General features: G+C 33.4%; 1 protein-coding gene across 1 annotated transcript in view; it reads left to right on the plus strand.

Annotated features, from left to right (window-relative positions):
• LOC149489852 (uncharacterized) overlaps window positions 1-16,902 on the plus strand; it is a 43,899-nt gene that overhangs the window by 26,106 nt on the left and 891 nt on the right. The window contains exons 13-34 of the mRNA XM_089715079.1: window positions 7,902-8,033; window positions 8,435-8,639; window positions 8,869-9,094; window positions 9,653-9,750; window positions 10,181-10,378; window positions 10,679-10,805; window positions 10,894-10,953; window positions 11,298-11,464; window positions 11,848-12,012; window positions 12,120-12,257; window positions 12,439-12,606; window positions 12,687-12,797; window positions 12,882-13,126; window positions 13,204-13,256; window positions 13,368-13,577; window positions 14,077-14,307; window positions 14,394-14,500; window positions 14,789-14,912; window positions 15,038-15,211; window positions 15,545-15,672; window positions 16,402-16,524; window positions 16,618-16,740. Coding sequence (XP_089571205.1) covers window positions 7,902-8,033; window positions 8,435-8,639; window positions 8,869-9,094; window positions 9,653-9,750; window positions 10,181-10,378; window positions 10,679-10,805; window positions 10,894-10,953; window positions 11,298-11,464; window positions 11,848-12,012; window positions 12,120-12,257; window positions 12,439-12,606; window positions 12,687-12,797; window positions 12,882-13,126; window positions 13,204-13,256; window positions 13,368-13,577; window positions 14,077-14,307; window positions 14,394-14,500; window positions 14,789-14,912; window positions 15,038-15,211; window positions 15,545-15,672; window positions 16,402-16,524; window positions 16,618-16,740 — 3,313 coding nt within the window. The remainder of the gene's footprint in view (window positions 1-7,901; window positions 8,034-8,434; window positions 8,640-8,868; window positions 9,095-9,652; window positions 9,751-10,180; window positions 10,379-10,678; window positions 10,806-10,893; window positions 10,954-11,297; window positions 11,465-11,847; window positions 12,013-12,119; window positions 12,258-12,438; window positions 12,607-12,686; window positions 12,798-12,881; window positions 13,127-13,203; window positions 13,257-13,367; window positions 13,578-14,076; window positions 14,308-14,393; window positions 14,501-14,788; window positions 14,913-15,037; window positions 15,212-15,544; window positions 15,673-16,401; window positions 16,525-16,617; window positions 16,741-16,902) is intronic.

A 16,902-nucleotide genomic window follows, 5' to 3' on the forward strand; every position in this document is an offset into this window, starting at 1 on the left:
CGTGGTAACGATGTATGTTTAAGAGGTGCAACTCGAGCCTTAGAGCAAACGAAGAAAACATGAATATTACCAACAGCATCTGTAACACGTAAATAGATGACAGCTCCGTATGCAAGGGTAGAACTGTCACAAAACCCATGTAGCTCATACGATACAGCATCCGTGCAGGTAAGTTGCCGAGGAATTAGAAGTTCACTCAAAAGATTAAGTTGAGTGCGATGTTTGTTCCATGTATTGATGATCTCGTTAGGCGGCGTTTGGTCCCATCCAACGCCGAGAATCCACAACTTCTGAATTAAACATTTTGATTGAATTGTGATGGGAGATAAAAAACCTAACGGATCGAAAACCCTAGCGAGTTCACTAAGAATTGAACGCTTAGTACATGGCCGATAAGTAGATTCAATTTCGAAAACGAACGTATCTGTGGATGGATTCCATTTAAGACCTAATACCTTAAGAATTTGATTATCAGAATTGTCTAACGATACGGATCCAGTCAAACAACTATCACTGGGTAGATCAGACAATAACTGCGGTTTATTACTAGCCCACTTCCTAAGTTCAAACTGTCCACACTTAAAAAGTTTAATAATCTGCGACTTTGCTTCCTGAGCGACCTCTAACGATGAAAATCCGGTTGTGACGTCATCACAATAAACATCAGACAGTAGTACTCGTTTTGCGAGTGGACAAGAATCTCCCTCATCTTCAGCAAGCTGTCGAAGAGTACGGCAAGCGAGAAACGGAGACGAAGCTAATCCATATGTGACTGTATTTAAACGATATTCTAAAAGGGGCTCATCAGGAGAACTCCTCCAGAAAATACGTTGGTAATCACGATGTTCGTGTGCTACTACAATCTGTCTAAACATTTGACGAGCATCAGCCATGAAGACAACGTTGTGTTCCCTAAAGCGTAAAAGTAGATTTAAAATATTCGGTTGTAGCTTTGGGCCGATAAGTTGTGTGTCATTCAGTGACTTAGAATGCATATCCTTCGCAGAAGCGTCGAATACAACGCGGAGGCGTGTGGTCGCAGAGTCAGGGCGTAGAACGCAATGATGAGGTATGTAATATTTTCCTGTACCAACTTGTGCTGCAGGAACCACTGTCATGTGACCACTTTCGATGTAATCAGACATAAAGTCGACATATTGCGATTTTAACAAAGCGTCACGTGACAACCTACGTTCGATAGCATAGAACCTACGCAAAGCAACTTCGCGAGAGCCCTCAAATGTAGGTTCTGAATTATTCTTAAATGGAATACGAACAATATAACGCCCAGATTCATCACGTGAGTGTTCATCAACGAATTTACGTTCGCATAATAACTCATCTGGAGTTAGCATTGAAGTTTGCGGTACCGAATCTAATTCCCAAAAACGATGAACTAATGAATTTAAATCATTATCGATTACAGGCAACGTCTGCAACAGACTACTACATGAAATATTAGTTTTACCTAGAAGTAGCCAACCAAAGATTGAATTAAACGCGGTAGGTTGGTTGACACCTCCCTTGATATGTTGATTAAGAACAGAGTCAGCGAATACATCAGCAGCAAGCAAAATGTCAATGGGACCAGGTATATCGAAACCAGGGTCCGCTATCGGCAACGATTTAATATGGGACCAACTTGATGAATTAAGTTGAGCGATAGGTTGATCGCCACATATTTTAGATATGACGTGCATATCCAAGTTAAATAGAATTCGACCGTTAGTGCCGATAGAACAAGTGACGTCACCGATAATAGGTGCATCCGCTTCCCCTATGCCACTAATTGCCGCGGTTGTTGAAGCCGGCGTTAAATTTAAAAGTTTTACTGCTGATTCCGTTATGAAATTGCTCTGACTGCCCGTATCAAACAGGGCACGAAACGATTGCATATTACCTGAAGCATCCTTAACCTGAACGATAGCTGTGGCTAACAGCACTGTATGATTCGTATGTGACCTTGACACCAGCGACGACCCGATTTGATTTGATTCGATCTTAGTGTTATGATCGCGATGGAGTAAGGTGTGATGTTTACGCTTACACATACGACACGAAAAAATAGATTTGCAATTTTTTAATTGATGTGATGGCTTCAGGCAATTAAAGCACCAATTGTTTTGAGTGGCAATAGCCATACGATCGTCAATCGATTTACTAATAAAATCTTGACAAGAAAAAATAGAATGCGACTTATGGCAATACGCGCAGCTACTTGAATAAACTTTAGACTTATCGTTCGAATTACATCTATTGTTCATAGCAACAAGTGCATTTGAATTGAAACGTTTCGTTGATTGATTTTGAGTAGTCGAAGGCTTTAAAGATTTGTTCACACCAGAAAAATGTGTATCTCGTAATAAGGCTTCGCATTTGGAACGCAAAAAACCCCTTAATTGATCATAAGACGGCAACTCCACGTTAGAATATTTCTCCTCAAAATCGCGGCGTAAGTTCTTGTCTAATTTTGATAAAATATGGTAAACTAAAACAAAATCCCAACGATTTATCGGTAACTCAATAGATTTTAAAATATTTAAATTTTCATCGAATAAGTCGAGTGACTTTTGAAACTCAGTTGCGTTGTTATGCATGAAGTTAGTGTTTAAAATATCTTGCCAACAAGTAAAAGCTAATGTTCGTTTACATTTATAGCGATTAATAAGAGCTTCATATGCGTCGCGATAATATTCGTGAGTCATAGGGAACGCCTTAACCACCGATAACGCATCCCCGCTAAGAGAAGAAATTAAATAATGAAACTTTTCCGTGTCCGAAATTGACGTTGAGTTATGAATTAAAGAATTAAACGTATCATAAAACACAGGCCACTGCTTGATATTGCCCGAAAAATGTGGCAATGTAATTTTAGGTAAACGGATATTCGATGAATTGATGTTCGAGTTATTCGAATTATTTGTATCATGTTTAGTTAAACTAATATAAATAGACTGTATCTGAAAATATAATTCATCGAATTGTTCCTCAATTTCAGTTTCATTATCCGCGTCGTCCGACAGATCGAGTATATTAAAATGAGCATTTTCGAAATTTGAAACGATTTGTTTAATTTCCTGATGATACGATAAAAATAGGTCGTATTGTGAACGATCACTCAAAGCTGCATTACCTATTTCTAACGCCTTCGATAATCTTTTAAGCGCTATAGTACGTTTCCTACGCAATGTCGATAAGTCCTTAGTCGTATAATATTCATCCACCGAATTAGATTTTAATTTTTTCAAAGAACCTAACTTCCGAGTTGTATGTTTAGTTAATAAAGACATCTTGTTAAATTTAAATTTAAATATCGAATAAACAAAATGTAAAAACGTTTATAAACAAACAATTAAATAACAAAGTTAATCTTCGATGTAATTTTTCTAACAATGAAATAAAATGAAACAATGAAATTATTATTTCACTTTTACGCATATGAAGTTAAGGATGAAAATCGCATGAAACGGTAATGTGAATGAATACAGATTATAACTTACAATAACAAGTTAAAGTGATGATGCGCTGCGCGAGCCGCTGGAATGTTCGACGTTCGATTGTCAATTTACCCCCGAGTGTTAATATAAAAATGAAATTATTTTATATTACGATTTAACCTAATATTACGTTTTAATATTAGTTATGTAGTTAGGATAAACTGTAACGTGAATGAATTATGTTTTGGAATGTGAAATTACTATAGGCCGATGTAAAATTAAGCACCGATGAGATATGTGATTGCCTAACTAGTTCCTACAATAATTAAACACTTTTGACTTGTACTTCTGAATATGTATTAAGTTTTAGAATATGAAATTGTTTTAAGCCGGTTGAATTTAAGCACCGATAAAATAAGTGTTTGCTTAAATAGATCTTATAACAACTTCCTACTTTGTTAAACAAAGAACCTAATACGAACGGAATTGAATTTGATTTTAGATTATGAATTACGTGTGACCAGTAATACCATAAGCTTTTGAATATGATAATTGATACGCAAATTCCCGGGTTTCGGCACCAGAAATAATGTAGAATCGCACCAAGCCGAAATAGCGGGTGGCTTCTACTACATTAGGGAAAATTACGTTAACACAAAATCGATGTTCAGAAATAGTGAGCAGCAAAAACAATGCACCACGTACCTTGGAGATGCTGCAGCACTCGATGAATTTGCGCCCAATTATCCGATGCGATACACGTGTTTCAATGGCCGCCGCGCGCGCACACAGCAGAGGAGCGGCTCGATCGAATGCGGAAGTACAAGTGTCGACCACAGATTAAGGTCTCGACTCTCGTGGTGCATGACAGTTGCAAAATAATTTGACAACCTTTGTTTGCATACTCTGTGCCAAACATCGATAATAGACACCACGATCAATTACACGGTAACGAAACACAGACTTTTTAACATTGGCGATAAATTTTTATGGTTCGTAGCACATATTTAACGGGACATTGGCAAAAATTTAGCAAAATAATTGAATTAGAATATATTCGAGTGGTATCATTTTTCTTGTCAAACATTCAGTCGTAAATCAAAATAAATGAAACCCATTTATCTTTTTTGCAAATATTATAAGAGGATCTAAATGGCAAATGTTCCCAAGATTCACTTTTAGCACTTTTCTTTAATATTTTATGGGGTTATAAAATGGTACCTTGACATGTTTATATCTACTAAAAATCCTTTATATACATGTTTATTCGTTATTGCAAATTAAATAATAATTACGAATAATTTGATATCCGAGGCCAAGAGCATTGCCGTGCCTACAAAATGAATAAATGCATGTGCGGTAATTTTTATTGCAATTTAAACTAATTGTTTAATGTTAAAACAATACAATATTGAAGGAAATTGTTAGTTGTTACCATTCATTCCTTAGGAGTAATTTACCAGGAAAAGATATAAAAAATAATAAAATTATTTTTCACTGTTTGATTCATTGATCAATAAAAAATTACTCGTATACATTTATAATAACGACATAAATACATAGACAGAAAAGCTTGAATGAGTACAATGAAAATAAAAACATATGAGTGTGAATTTGCACTTTCTTTACAAAGGTCACAATATATTATGTTAGGTATTTCTCATTATCTACAGATTTCCTTGCGATAATCGCTCCAAAGTACAAAGGAAAAAACACATACGAAATTGTACTTTCACTTGGATTCATTTCCTAACAAGAGTGTTAGATTTAATATGAAAAGCACATTTATGTAATAATACCTACCGTAATTCTTCAAAACTATTAATTACGTAGCATTATGTACAGTAAACATTAATGTAATTCTAATTTTGCCGTTAGTAATCGATTTGAGTAAAATTGTATAATAAACTAGCTGTTCGCCCTGACTTCACCCAACTAGACTTTATCGAATAGAGAAAAATCTTTCAAATCCGTTGAGTCGACTTTGAAGTATAAGCTCTGGGTTATAAAGCACGCTTTTGCACATTGCTAAGGAAAGCTTTAAGTCGATGGAGTGAAGAGCTTTGAGTTTAGATCATGCACAACAAACCTGATAAAGAATATATTATTGGTAATATATTAATACTGACTTCTAGTATAACCTACTACTAAATCAGTTTGTAATTAGCGAACTTATTTAGTTGGACAGATGCTTGCTACCTTTTTGATTTTCCCCCTTTCAGAATTTTTATGACGAAAATTTTTAATTTCCACTTTATTGGCTTTTATTATTTAAAACGTATAGGTAGATACAGGTAGGTTTAACTAAGTAAATAATGTAATAAAATTTAATAATGATTTCATCCATATCACTTTTTATCGACATGAAACTTGGAAATTATATGTGACATTACAGTATTTTGGTATTATTGGGTTGGTTTGACGACAGAGCCCGGGACAAAATCCTGTGATGCCTTAATAGATTTTCTAATTTGGGCTGGTTAGGCTCACCTTGGTATAGTTATTCTTTTGCATTGTTTATTGCACACTGTATATTAGTGGGTTTGTAGATAACTAAACAACAATCAATAACTATTAATATAATAAAATTGAAATTACCTCGCTATTTCAATTCTAAAATTTCTCATCAAATATCTTATACAGTGAGATGTTGCCAAATATAAAAAAAAATCTATTAGACTGGGGTAGAAGCCTTTGAAAATAATGAAAAGATAAAAAAAATCGCAGTCGGATGAAACCCATTAGAAAAGGAGGGGAATATGATAAAAATTTAAGGAAAAATAAATTACGGTCAATCCGAGTTCGGGAAGCGGGAGGGGGGAGCTTTTAAGAGAAAAAAATGGTTTCTCTCGATTTCCGACAAAACTACAAGTCCTATAGAAAAAAGTTCAATGGCAAAGTTGTAGGTAATTAAAAGTTCTACAACTTTTGCATTCACAATTTTTTCACATAACCTAAAAATTTAGGTGAAAAATTCAAAAAACCAAGTTTTTGGTCTTTTATTTCTATCTACTTCAAAATTTATTTTTTTTCTACGAAATTTGGTGGAAACTTACTTTATTATGTCCCAAATACACTGTAATTTATTTGATTGAAAATATTTATTTTTTCGCCTTATTTTGAATGAATACCAAAAAAACAACCTAATTTTCAATCGAAAAGTCACCCGTCAAAATATCAGCTTTTTTCAAAAACTTGGGGTGCCTTTTATTCATTGAAATCTCTACTTTCATATGGTGTAAAAAAAAATAAACACCACCATAGTAAATGTTCTCAGGAAATGCATACAAACAGTGTGATAATGAGCTTTTACTAAATCAGGCACACTTCTTGAACTCTATATCTTCTCTTGTATCGGCTTTTCGGTAATATTTCAAAAGAAAAATAATTATCTGTTCTATGTTTAATATTTTACAGCATATTCAAAAGCAAAATGATGTCGATAAAAACATTTCAGGTAGTTCGAGAAGTGTGCCTGATTTAGTAAAAGCTAATTTTCAGACTGTTTGTATGCACTTCCTGAGAACATTTACTATGGTGGTGTTTATTTTTTTTACACCATATGAAAGTAGAGATTTCAATGAATAAAAGGCACCCCAAGTTTTTGAAAAAAGCTGATATTTTGACGGGTGACTTTTCGATTGAAAATTAGGTTGTTTTTTTGGTATTCATTCAAAATAAGGCGAAAAAATAAATATTTTCAATCAAATAAATTACAGTGTATTTGGGACATAATAAAGTAAGTTTCCACCAAATTTTGTAGAAAAAAAATAAATTTTGAAGTAGATAGAAATAAAAGACCAAAAACTTGGTTTTTTGAATTTTTCACCTAAATTTTTAGGTTATGTGAAAAAATTGTGAATACAAAAGTTGTAGAACTTTTAATTACCTACAACTTTGCCATTGAACTTTTTTCTATAGGACTTGTAGTTTTGTCGGAAATCAAGAGAAACCATTTTTTTCTCTTAAAAGCTCCCCCCTCCCGCTTCCCGAACTCGGATTGACCGTAATTTATTTTTCCTTAAATTTTTATCATATTCCCCTCCTTTTCTAATGGGTTTCATCCGACTGCGATTTTTTTTTGTTTCAAAAATTATCTACTCTAGTCTATATTGCGTATATGTAAGGTAGGTATATATGTATACAGGGATTTTTTTATCATATTTAGTTTCAAATCAAATGTAGCATTTTAATATTCTAAAATATTCACCTAGCAACAAAGATTGATTAATTGCAACATAAACCCGAGAGCTTGAATTATCAGTGAAAATTCTATTTAGTTATTGTTAATAATAACACGTGTTTCGTTTGTTTTCCAAACTTGAAATGTATTTGAGTTATCTTGTATCTCCACCGTAGTTTTTACGCTCTAGATGCTCCACTATTCTATGTTTTATCAAACACAGAACACGAATATGATGATAAGCAATTATTGTCTGATCGAATAATTTTTTTGGGTTACAGGTGTTGGTTGGAAGAATTTGCAAATGCTAAGAAAGCTGGTCGTGAGCCATCGATATGGAAGCTTTTGATAAAGAATTTTTGGCTAGACTACTTACCAGGAGCCTTTTTATTGATCATAAATACAGTAACAAGGTAAAATATAGTATTAAGTTCTACATTTATCTAGCCGACATTGATATGAAAACAGTTCATACAGATAAATCGATGTAATATGTTATTTATATATTTTAATTAATGCATATCATCGTGACGTGGTTGGATTATTTTGCTCAAACAATTTAGCATTAGTCAGTGATAAGAACAAGAATGAATACAATTGGAAGAAAGCTAAGTTTGTCTATATTTTATTTATTTAAATTTTTTTTACTTAGGCAAAACTAATATCAAATTAATGTCCATGTTTTTCTAACACAAATCTGACAATAATTTCCGTATAATATTGATGCATGAAAATCATGATATGAACTGTATCATCATTTAATACGTTCTATGATAAAATATTTAAACATATAAATTATTTTTTGTTCAAACAGGACGATACAACCACTGCTTTTTACGCCTTTGTTGACGTATTGGTCAGTAAATGCTACAATCACACAAGCAGAGGCGGGATACTACGCTCTAGCGATGTTAGCCTGCAACTACATTGGAATCCTCGCTCAACACCATAACAGTTTATTTGTGAGCCGTTTCAGTTTAAAAATGAAAATCGCCTTCTCCGCTGTCATTTACAGAAAGGTCAGTTTTATCTTCCATACTTTATACATTATATCAGACTAAGTAATCTATCTCGAATTTATTATATCAGGCCTGCAGAAATAAAACTTTTATTCCGATGATTCATACCTAATTGTGATTTTAACTCACGGTAAATTATTTTTTGATTTTGATAAAATGTCTATTGAATGTTGATGTTTTATTAGTTTTAGACATAGTTTTAGACTATTGATTATATATTATTTTACAGGTTTTACGACTGAGTCAACTCTCCTTAGGTCATGTGGCAGCTGGGAAATTAGTCAATATCTTATCAAACGATTTGGTGCGATTTGATCAAGCTTTCATGTTTTTACATTATCTATGGTTGGTGCCTATACAGGTCGCCATAGTAATGTATTTCCTATATGATCTTGGAGGCTATGCACCGTTCGTGGGCCTTTTTGGCGTCATTTTATTGATTTTACCTGTACAAGGTAATTTCCTTAGCGTTTTATACTTATATTATAATAAAAACTGTAATGAATTGTGTACAATATATAGTTTTGGTCAGTCGATGTTAAGCGCGTCACACACGGTGAAGATACTATAAATTATAATATTTTATGTTAAGATTCTCTAATATAAAATATTACAGTATCTTAAGGTATCCGGTATCAGCGATCTGGCCATCATTTTTCTTTTTGTCATTGCGTACTAAGACCCCTGTAGAACCGCCATCCTGTTACAAATGATCCGAAATTTTGTGTCAGTGTTTCGGGTATATTATAGTACCTATCTTCACCGTGTATGACTTAAGTCGATAATTAAGTAGCTATATTTAAAAGACATATATTCAATTTTTTTATTGCAAAGACTTGAAGGACGAACTTGAGTTTCGAAAATTCTTTAAGAAATTGTCTGCCGTGCGACAATGTACACGAGAAGACGTGGAATGCAATTTGCAATTTATTTTCAAATAATTTTATAATACGTTTAATAATTTTTAATCACACAGCCTTGTTTAAATGTTAATTATTATATTCACATAACAGCTATTCTCACGAGATTAACTGCAAGTATAAGGCGGAATGTTGCACAAAAAACGGACAAAAGGATTAAATTGATGAGTGAAATTATAAACGGCATTCAGGTAAAGATTATCATTATCTCTTTTATAATTTATTGTTTATCACTACATAGTATAAAACAAAGTCACTTTCTCTGTCCCTATGTCCCTTTGTATGCTTAAATCTTTCAAACTACGCAACGGATTTTGATGCGGTTTTTTTAATAGATAGAAAGATTCAAGAGGAAGGTTTTAGTATATAATTTATTAGGTTTAAGTCAAAGCGGGCGAAGCCGCGGGCGGTAAGCTAGTAATAAAATAAAAAAGACGTGTGGCACTCGGGGACTGCCGCGGTAAAGCTATTGCATGCTATGCCTTCAAGCCACACCTCGGCCCGCTATAGAAGCTGTGCAATAGCTTAATTATAAAAAACAATAAAATCTCTAATAACTAGGCATTTAATTATTTTTTAAATTGCGTAAGTATGAATTTAAATTTATACTCCTCTCGATAGGTTATCAAGATGTATGCATGGGAGAAATCCTTCCAAAAGCTAGTGACATTAGCCAGAGATTTCGAAGTGACTGCATTGAGGAAGTCTCTCTTCGTCCGCAGTGTGTTCTTGGGCTTTATGATGTTTGCTGAACGGATGACGATCTTTATTACATCCCTCACCATTGTGTTGACCGGAAATATACTGACTGCCACTATAGTATGTACTTGTTTTGTTATATTGCCTTTCTTGAGTCTGTGCACTTTATAAAAGATTAAAATTTAAATGTGACTATGTAACTGAGCAGCTCCTTGAACGAAAAAAAGGTTATAGAATTTGGTTTTTCTCATACGCATATTATAGAGAAGATTGGAAGCTCTGTATGTTCTGTTATCTACATATCCGAATCCATGCGAATTACTTTAAAGATTTACATAGGCCAAATGAACCTATGTTGTTATGAGAACCGACTTGGCTATAGTACCAATGTTTTTACTAATTATTAAAATTTTGTTCCAGCTGTACCCTATAAAGCTATACTTAAATTTAATTCAAACAAACTTGACGTTCATTTTGCCACTGGCCATTGCTAGCTTGTCTGAATTGGGGGTATCTTTAAACCGTATAAAAGAAGTCCTCGTTATGGGTAAATACTATATTAATAATTATTCAGATTATCTTTTTTATAAAACTTATTACGAACATATTATATTCATTGTTGTTTTGTAATTTAGATGAACGAGAGGACTTATCAATTTTGCCAAAAGAGAAATATGAATCACGACTATCTATTCGTAAGTATAATATTATCAATTGTATTTAAATTAATAAAGAAATCGATTAATATCATTTAAAATATTTATTTTTAACACTATTCTGAAGTAAACAAGAGTATATATTTGAATAATAATTACAATTAAATTTTAATAAGAAAAAAAAAGAGCTGAGCCTTCTTTGGCAAGATTCAAACATACAAAAACCGTACCTACAAGAACCTTACTCCATGAAAAACCTATGTATGTAGCAGTATTGCCATGACGCGACCTTGAAATTTTACTCTCAACGCGCCTAAAAAAGTTTCACTTCAAAATTATACATTTTGTGTCATGGGTTGAAGTAACATAGATTTTTATTCTAGTATCAGCTAAAGCTCAGGCTGAAGGATACATAGTAGAATTAGACAATGTTAGTGCCACTTGGGCTGAGGCGGAAGATACCAGTTCTCCGTTTAGCTTGAAGAATATTTCGTTACGACTGCGCAAAAACAAGCTTTGTGCAGTTATTGGATCCGTTGGCTCTGGAAAGGTCAGTAAACTATTCTTTAAGGCTGTACTATGCATTATTCACGAATTTTCCGATGAGAATTGTGCTAAAATGGTTTTAAGAAAAGATTGACCTTCTCATTCTGATTTGTATGGCTTATAAAAGTTTGATAGATACAATCATTACGACAATTTAATCTACGTAAAAGTAATGAATTTTAATAATATTTTGTGAGGAAAATATGCAATTTATGTAATCGATGTATTATTGATAGGTATGAATCAAAAATAGCCTCCTCCTTTTTTGTAATCGGTTAAAACAGATTCATAATAATATTATGTATGTCCTTGTTTTATGATTCACTTTCAATATTATATTGACTTGCAATAGTTATTTAAGTCGTTTATAAAGTGCAATGATTTCAGTCTTCCTTACTACAAGTATTACTACGGGAATTGCCAGCAGTAAGTGGAAAAATGAAAATAAGTGGAAGCGTGTCCTATGCGTGCCAAGAGTCATGGCTTTACCCCGCTACAGTTAGAGAAAATATTATTTTTGGATTGCCCTACGACAAACAAAAATACAACGAGGTACTTATTATACTGTCGATATGTATCATATCTCTTAATTAATACATTTTATTGTTTTATTGCAAGTCTCAAAATGCATAATCATTCAACAACATATTTTTACTTAGGTTTGCAGAGTCTGTTGTTTGCTACCAGATTTTAAACAATTTCCATATGCTGATTTATCTTTAGTGGGAGAACGCGGGGTTCAATTATCCGGAGGGCAAAGAGCCAGAATCAATTTGGCAAGAGCTATTTATAGAGAGGTCAGTATAGAAAGAATATTTTATGCATAGAATATTGAGAAAAATTAAAAAAACATTTTTTAAAATGAATACACGTAAGTATATATGATACAAAATCATATTAGCGAAACATAAACGATATTAAGTGCAAAGTTTAAATCTAGAAATTGCAATCAGCATTGATTTTTTCTTCATATTCCAGGCAGACATATACTTATTGGATGATCCTTTATCAGCTGTAGATGCTAATGTTGGTCGACAACTGTTCGACGAATGTATTCTAGGTTACCTTCGTGGACGAACATGTATCTTAGTAACACATCAAATACACTTCATCAGAGCCGCTGATACAATTGTTGTTTTAAACGATGTAAGTAGTGCCTTCATTCTAAAAACCTTATAACTTATCTGTACCTATTCAATATTTTCAACACTGAATATATGTTTAAGGGTGCTATTGAGAATCAAGGGTCATTCAATGATTTGATAAAATCTGAAAAAGAACTTTCTTCGTTATTAACGTCGCTTGAAAGAAATCCGGATGAAGAAAAGGTGGAAACGGTATGAAATTTATATTAAATACTTAACCCGAATTTCGATCTGTCAACACTGAGCTATTTCAATTCATTGATTTGATCTTTTTAGGCTATCGAGGAGCCCAGAATTATTCGTGGCATGTCAAGAGTATCGGTGCGTAGTGAGGAGGCATCTAAAATAATGAAGGAACAAATGGTGGAGGGAGAAGAACGAGCTAAGGGCAATTTGAAGTTTGAAGTGATAGTTAATTATCTGAAAAGTATACAGTCGTGCTTCTGGATAACAATGACACTCTTTTCTCTTTTATTAGCACAAGCAGCGGCGACATTTTACGACTATGCTTTGAGTTTCTGGTGAGCTAAATCTAATTTAGAAATTCAAGTATCGATTATTGAATTTTTGTCTTATTTACAATATTTATATACCACAGGACAAATGAAGTTGATAAATATGAGCAGAGCTTACCGCCAGGCGTGGAACCAGGTATGTATTTAAACTCCGAATATATATTAAAGTATTTAAAACTGCAATTATAAAAACAATTTTATATGTGTCTATTAAATACGTCCCTGATACATTCACGTTGTACTTTAGACCCTGGACTAGACGTTGTGATGGGACCTCTAACAACAGGACAATATCTAATAATTACTGGAGCTGTTGTTATATTCACCGTGATAACGACACAAACTAGAATCGGTGCTTTCGTCGTAGCGGTCTCTCGAGCTTCCAGAAATCTTCATAATGACATGTTTCAAAATCTCATTAAGGCTGTGATGAGATTTTTTGATACAAACCCATCAGGTGAGACCTATAGTTACTAATTCTTTCCATCATTGCTTAATAACATTTTGTTATCTTGTTATCTTTTTTATTTTTTTTACCTTGGATACTTAACGATTGATTCGATTGCATATCTAGGAAGTAAAGGCAAATAACACGTTTCGATATGACAATAATTAAACATGATGATAACATAAAGTTAACAAAAATAAAGATAGAATCGTTATACTTGTCCATTTAACTTGAAATCCATTATCTCCTTGGATCTATAACTAATATTATAAAGTTGAAGAATATGTGTGTTTGCTTGAACGCGCTAATGTCAGGAACCACGGTTCCGATTTGAAAAATTATTTCACGGTTATAATATAGTCCATTTATCGAGGGAGGCTATAGGCTATACATCATCATACTAAGACCAATAGGAGCAATGCGGGTAAAACCGGGATACCTCTGCTCCTCTTTTAACTACATATTTAATAATTATGCATCACATTATAAAACGATCTTATTTTTTAAGGGCGAGTTTTGAACAGGTTCTCTAAGGACATGGGATCAATGGATGAAAATTTACCTCGGAGTTTTCTGGAAACAATACAAATGTACTTGTTGGCGCTCAGTGTACTCGTGTTAAATGCTACAGCGCTGCCTTGGACCCTTATACCGACTGTTATCTTACTCCTTATATTCTTAGTAATATTTAGGTGGTATTTAAATGCAGCTCAAGCAGTTAAAAGATTGGAAAGTACAAGTACGTATTCTCATTTACCATATAGGTAATCTATGATTTTTCATTTTGAATTGCCTATGATTGTATATATTTTTTTACCTTAACAGCGAAAAGTCCCGTATTTGGAATGCTCAGTTCTACAATTACTGGTTTATCAACGATTAGAAGTTCTAATTCGCAAGATAGATTGCAAAAAATGTTCGATGATGCCCAGGTAAGTTAATATTACCGTAATCTCATATTACTAATAGAGCAAGATCCCAGGGCCGCCAGACTTCACCTACTTTCTGACGGATTAAATGTGGACGATTGGGTAGTGTTAGTATATGCTACCACATGTGCATGATGATAGCACATACTAACACTCCCCAATCATCAAAAATTCTTTCGTCAGAAAATAGGAGAAGTCTAGCGGAACTGGTCGTGTATGTGGGTGATCTTGTACTATAACATATTATCCTAACAAATCACATAAAAATCTTAAGGTTATTTTTTTCCCTAGGATCTCAATACAAGCGCGTTTTTCTCATTCATCGGTGGATCCTCCGCGTTTGGCATGTACCTGGACACAATAGGTCTTGTGTATTTGGGCGTTATAATAGCAGCCTTCCTCTTCATAGATTTTGGTCAGTCATCCCAGATATTAATACATATAAACTATACACACTTAATAATTCGAAATAAATAGAATTGGAATATTTTTTATTCTTAGAACTTTAGAACTTTCTGACCAAGACTACGTAATTTTTAGGTGATGCTATTCCTGTTGGTAGTGTTGGTCTTGCTGTCAGTCAATCGATGTCAATGACCTTTATTTTACAAATGGCTGCCAGAATTACAGCAGATCTTTTAGCTCAAATGACCTCTGTAGAGCGTGTACTCGAATACACTAACCTACCACCCGAAGATAATATGGAAGATGGACGTAAGTATTAAAAAAAAGGAAAGTAGGTATAGAAAATAAAGATGTTTAAGGATGTATAAATTTTCAAAGATGCGGCAAAATGTATCAGTATCGGTTAACTAAGCGGTGAACAATATTTTAGTGTCTATGCGATAATATTGCTCATTAATTAATTAACGTTTTATCGTTCTAACTAATGTTTATTTTATGACCATTGATTATCATATGTAATTTACATTAATTGTTACTACAATTTTATTTTAATTTAAATATACTTTCAAAATAATGTACGTATATACAATATTAACTCTTTCATAATACTTATAAAACGTTGGTAAGTAATTTGTATTTTAGCAACTCGGCCTGCAGTGGATTGGCCAACGAAAGGAAATTTAGAATTTGAAAACGTTTACTTACAATATGGTTTGGAAGACCCACCAGTGTTGAAAGATCTCAGTTTCACAATACAGGGTGGTTGGAAAGTAAGTAATTTTGCAATGTGTTTAATTTTTTTATATTTATGATAATAAAACGGTAGGTAATATGAATTCGTTGGAAGTTCGGCAGACACCGACCACCACCGCTCAAGATGTTTCACAAAGTTCTTTGAAAAGATGTTGTCGGCCATTTTTTAAAGTGAAACTTTTATTACATCGTCTCAAACTTTTTGGTCTGTGTAGCGCATGTCGCGTGACGGTCGGCTGCCGAGTAGGTACCTATAAAGCAGTGTTCGGAACCGTTCGAACAGTTTCACTTTTACCGTGGTTTCATAAAACCACACAACATTTTTTTTTTAATATTATAGGACATTATTACACAAATCGACCTAGTCCCACAGTAAGCTCAATTAAGGCTTGTGTTGTGGGTACTAGGCGACGATAAATATAATATTTAATAAATACATATAAGATACATATATAGATAACACCCAGACCCAAGAACAAATAATTGAGTTCATCACACAAATATTTGCCCTGACCGGGGATCGAACCCGGGACCATCGGCTCAGTAGACAGTTACTTTACCACTGCGCCAACCGCATCGTCTAATTAAATACTACTATTTTAAAATCGAACTTGTACGTATTATGTGAATGATAATATGAATTATTTTTTAATAGGAAAGCATTCTGGATTAATCTAATTAACATGACGAACAAATTCTTGTTCTTTCTATGTCGACAAAACTCTAATTAATTGAGATGTTTTCAGGTCGGTATAGTGGGCAGAACTGGAGCTGGTAAATCGTCGCTTATATATGCTTTATTCAGACTCACAACCATTGAAGGGAAAATCAAAATTGATGGTTTAGATACTAACGGCATTGCGAAAAATGTGAGTAATAATTCATAATTCAATGTAGTATTATCTATATTCATATCAATATTAAGGTTCGACAGATATTAATTGTTTTTATTATGATTTCAGGTATTGCGTTCTAAAATTTCAATTATTCCACAAGTTCCCGTGTTGTTCTCGGCAACATTAAGGTACAATTTGGATCCGTTTGATTCATACAGTGATGAAGACATCTGGAGAGCGTTAGAACAAGTAGGTTTAATTATTAATAACTAAGCAAATGCAATCAAATATACATTACTTATTAAAACTTAAAAATTTAAACTTAATATGGAACAGATGTTAGATGATTCATATCTCAGCAAAAATTTAACTCGTACAGATATCAAAAAAGAAAATCGCTTGATAATTTGA

Source organism: Colias philodice, chromosome 3, assembly GCF_061535455.1.
Source record: "Colias philodice isolate Cphi_HAF_F1 chromosome 3, ilColPhil1 Martin Lab GWU primary, whole genome shotgun sequence".
Taxonomy (NCBI): Eukaryota; Metazoa; Arthropoda; class Insecta; order Lepidoptera; family Pieridae; genus Colias; species Colias philodice.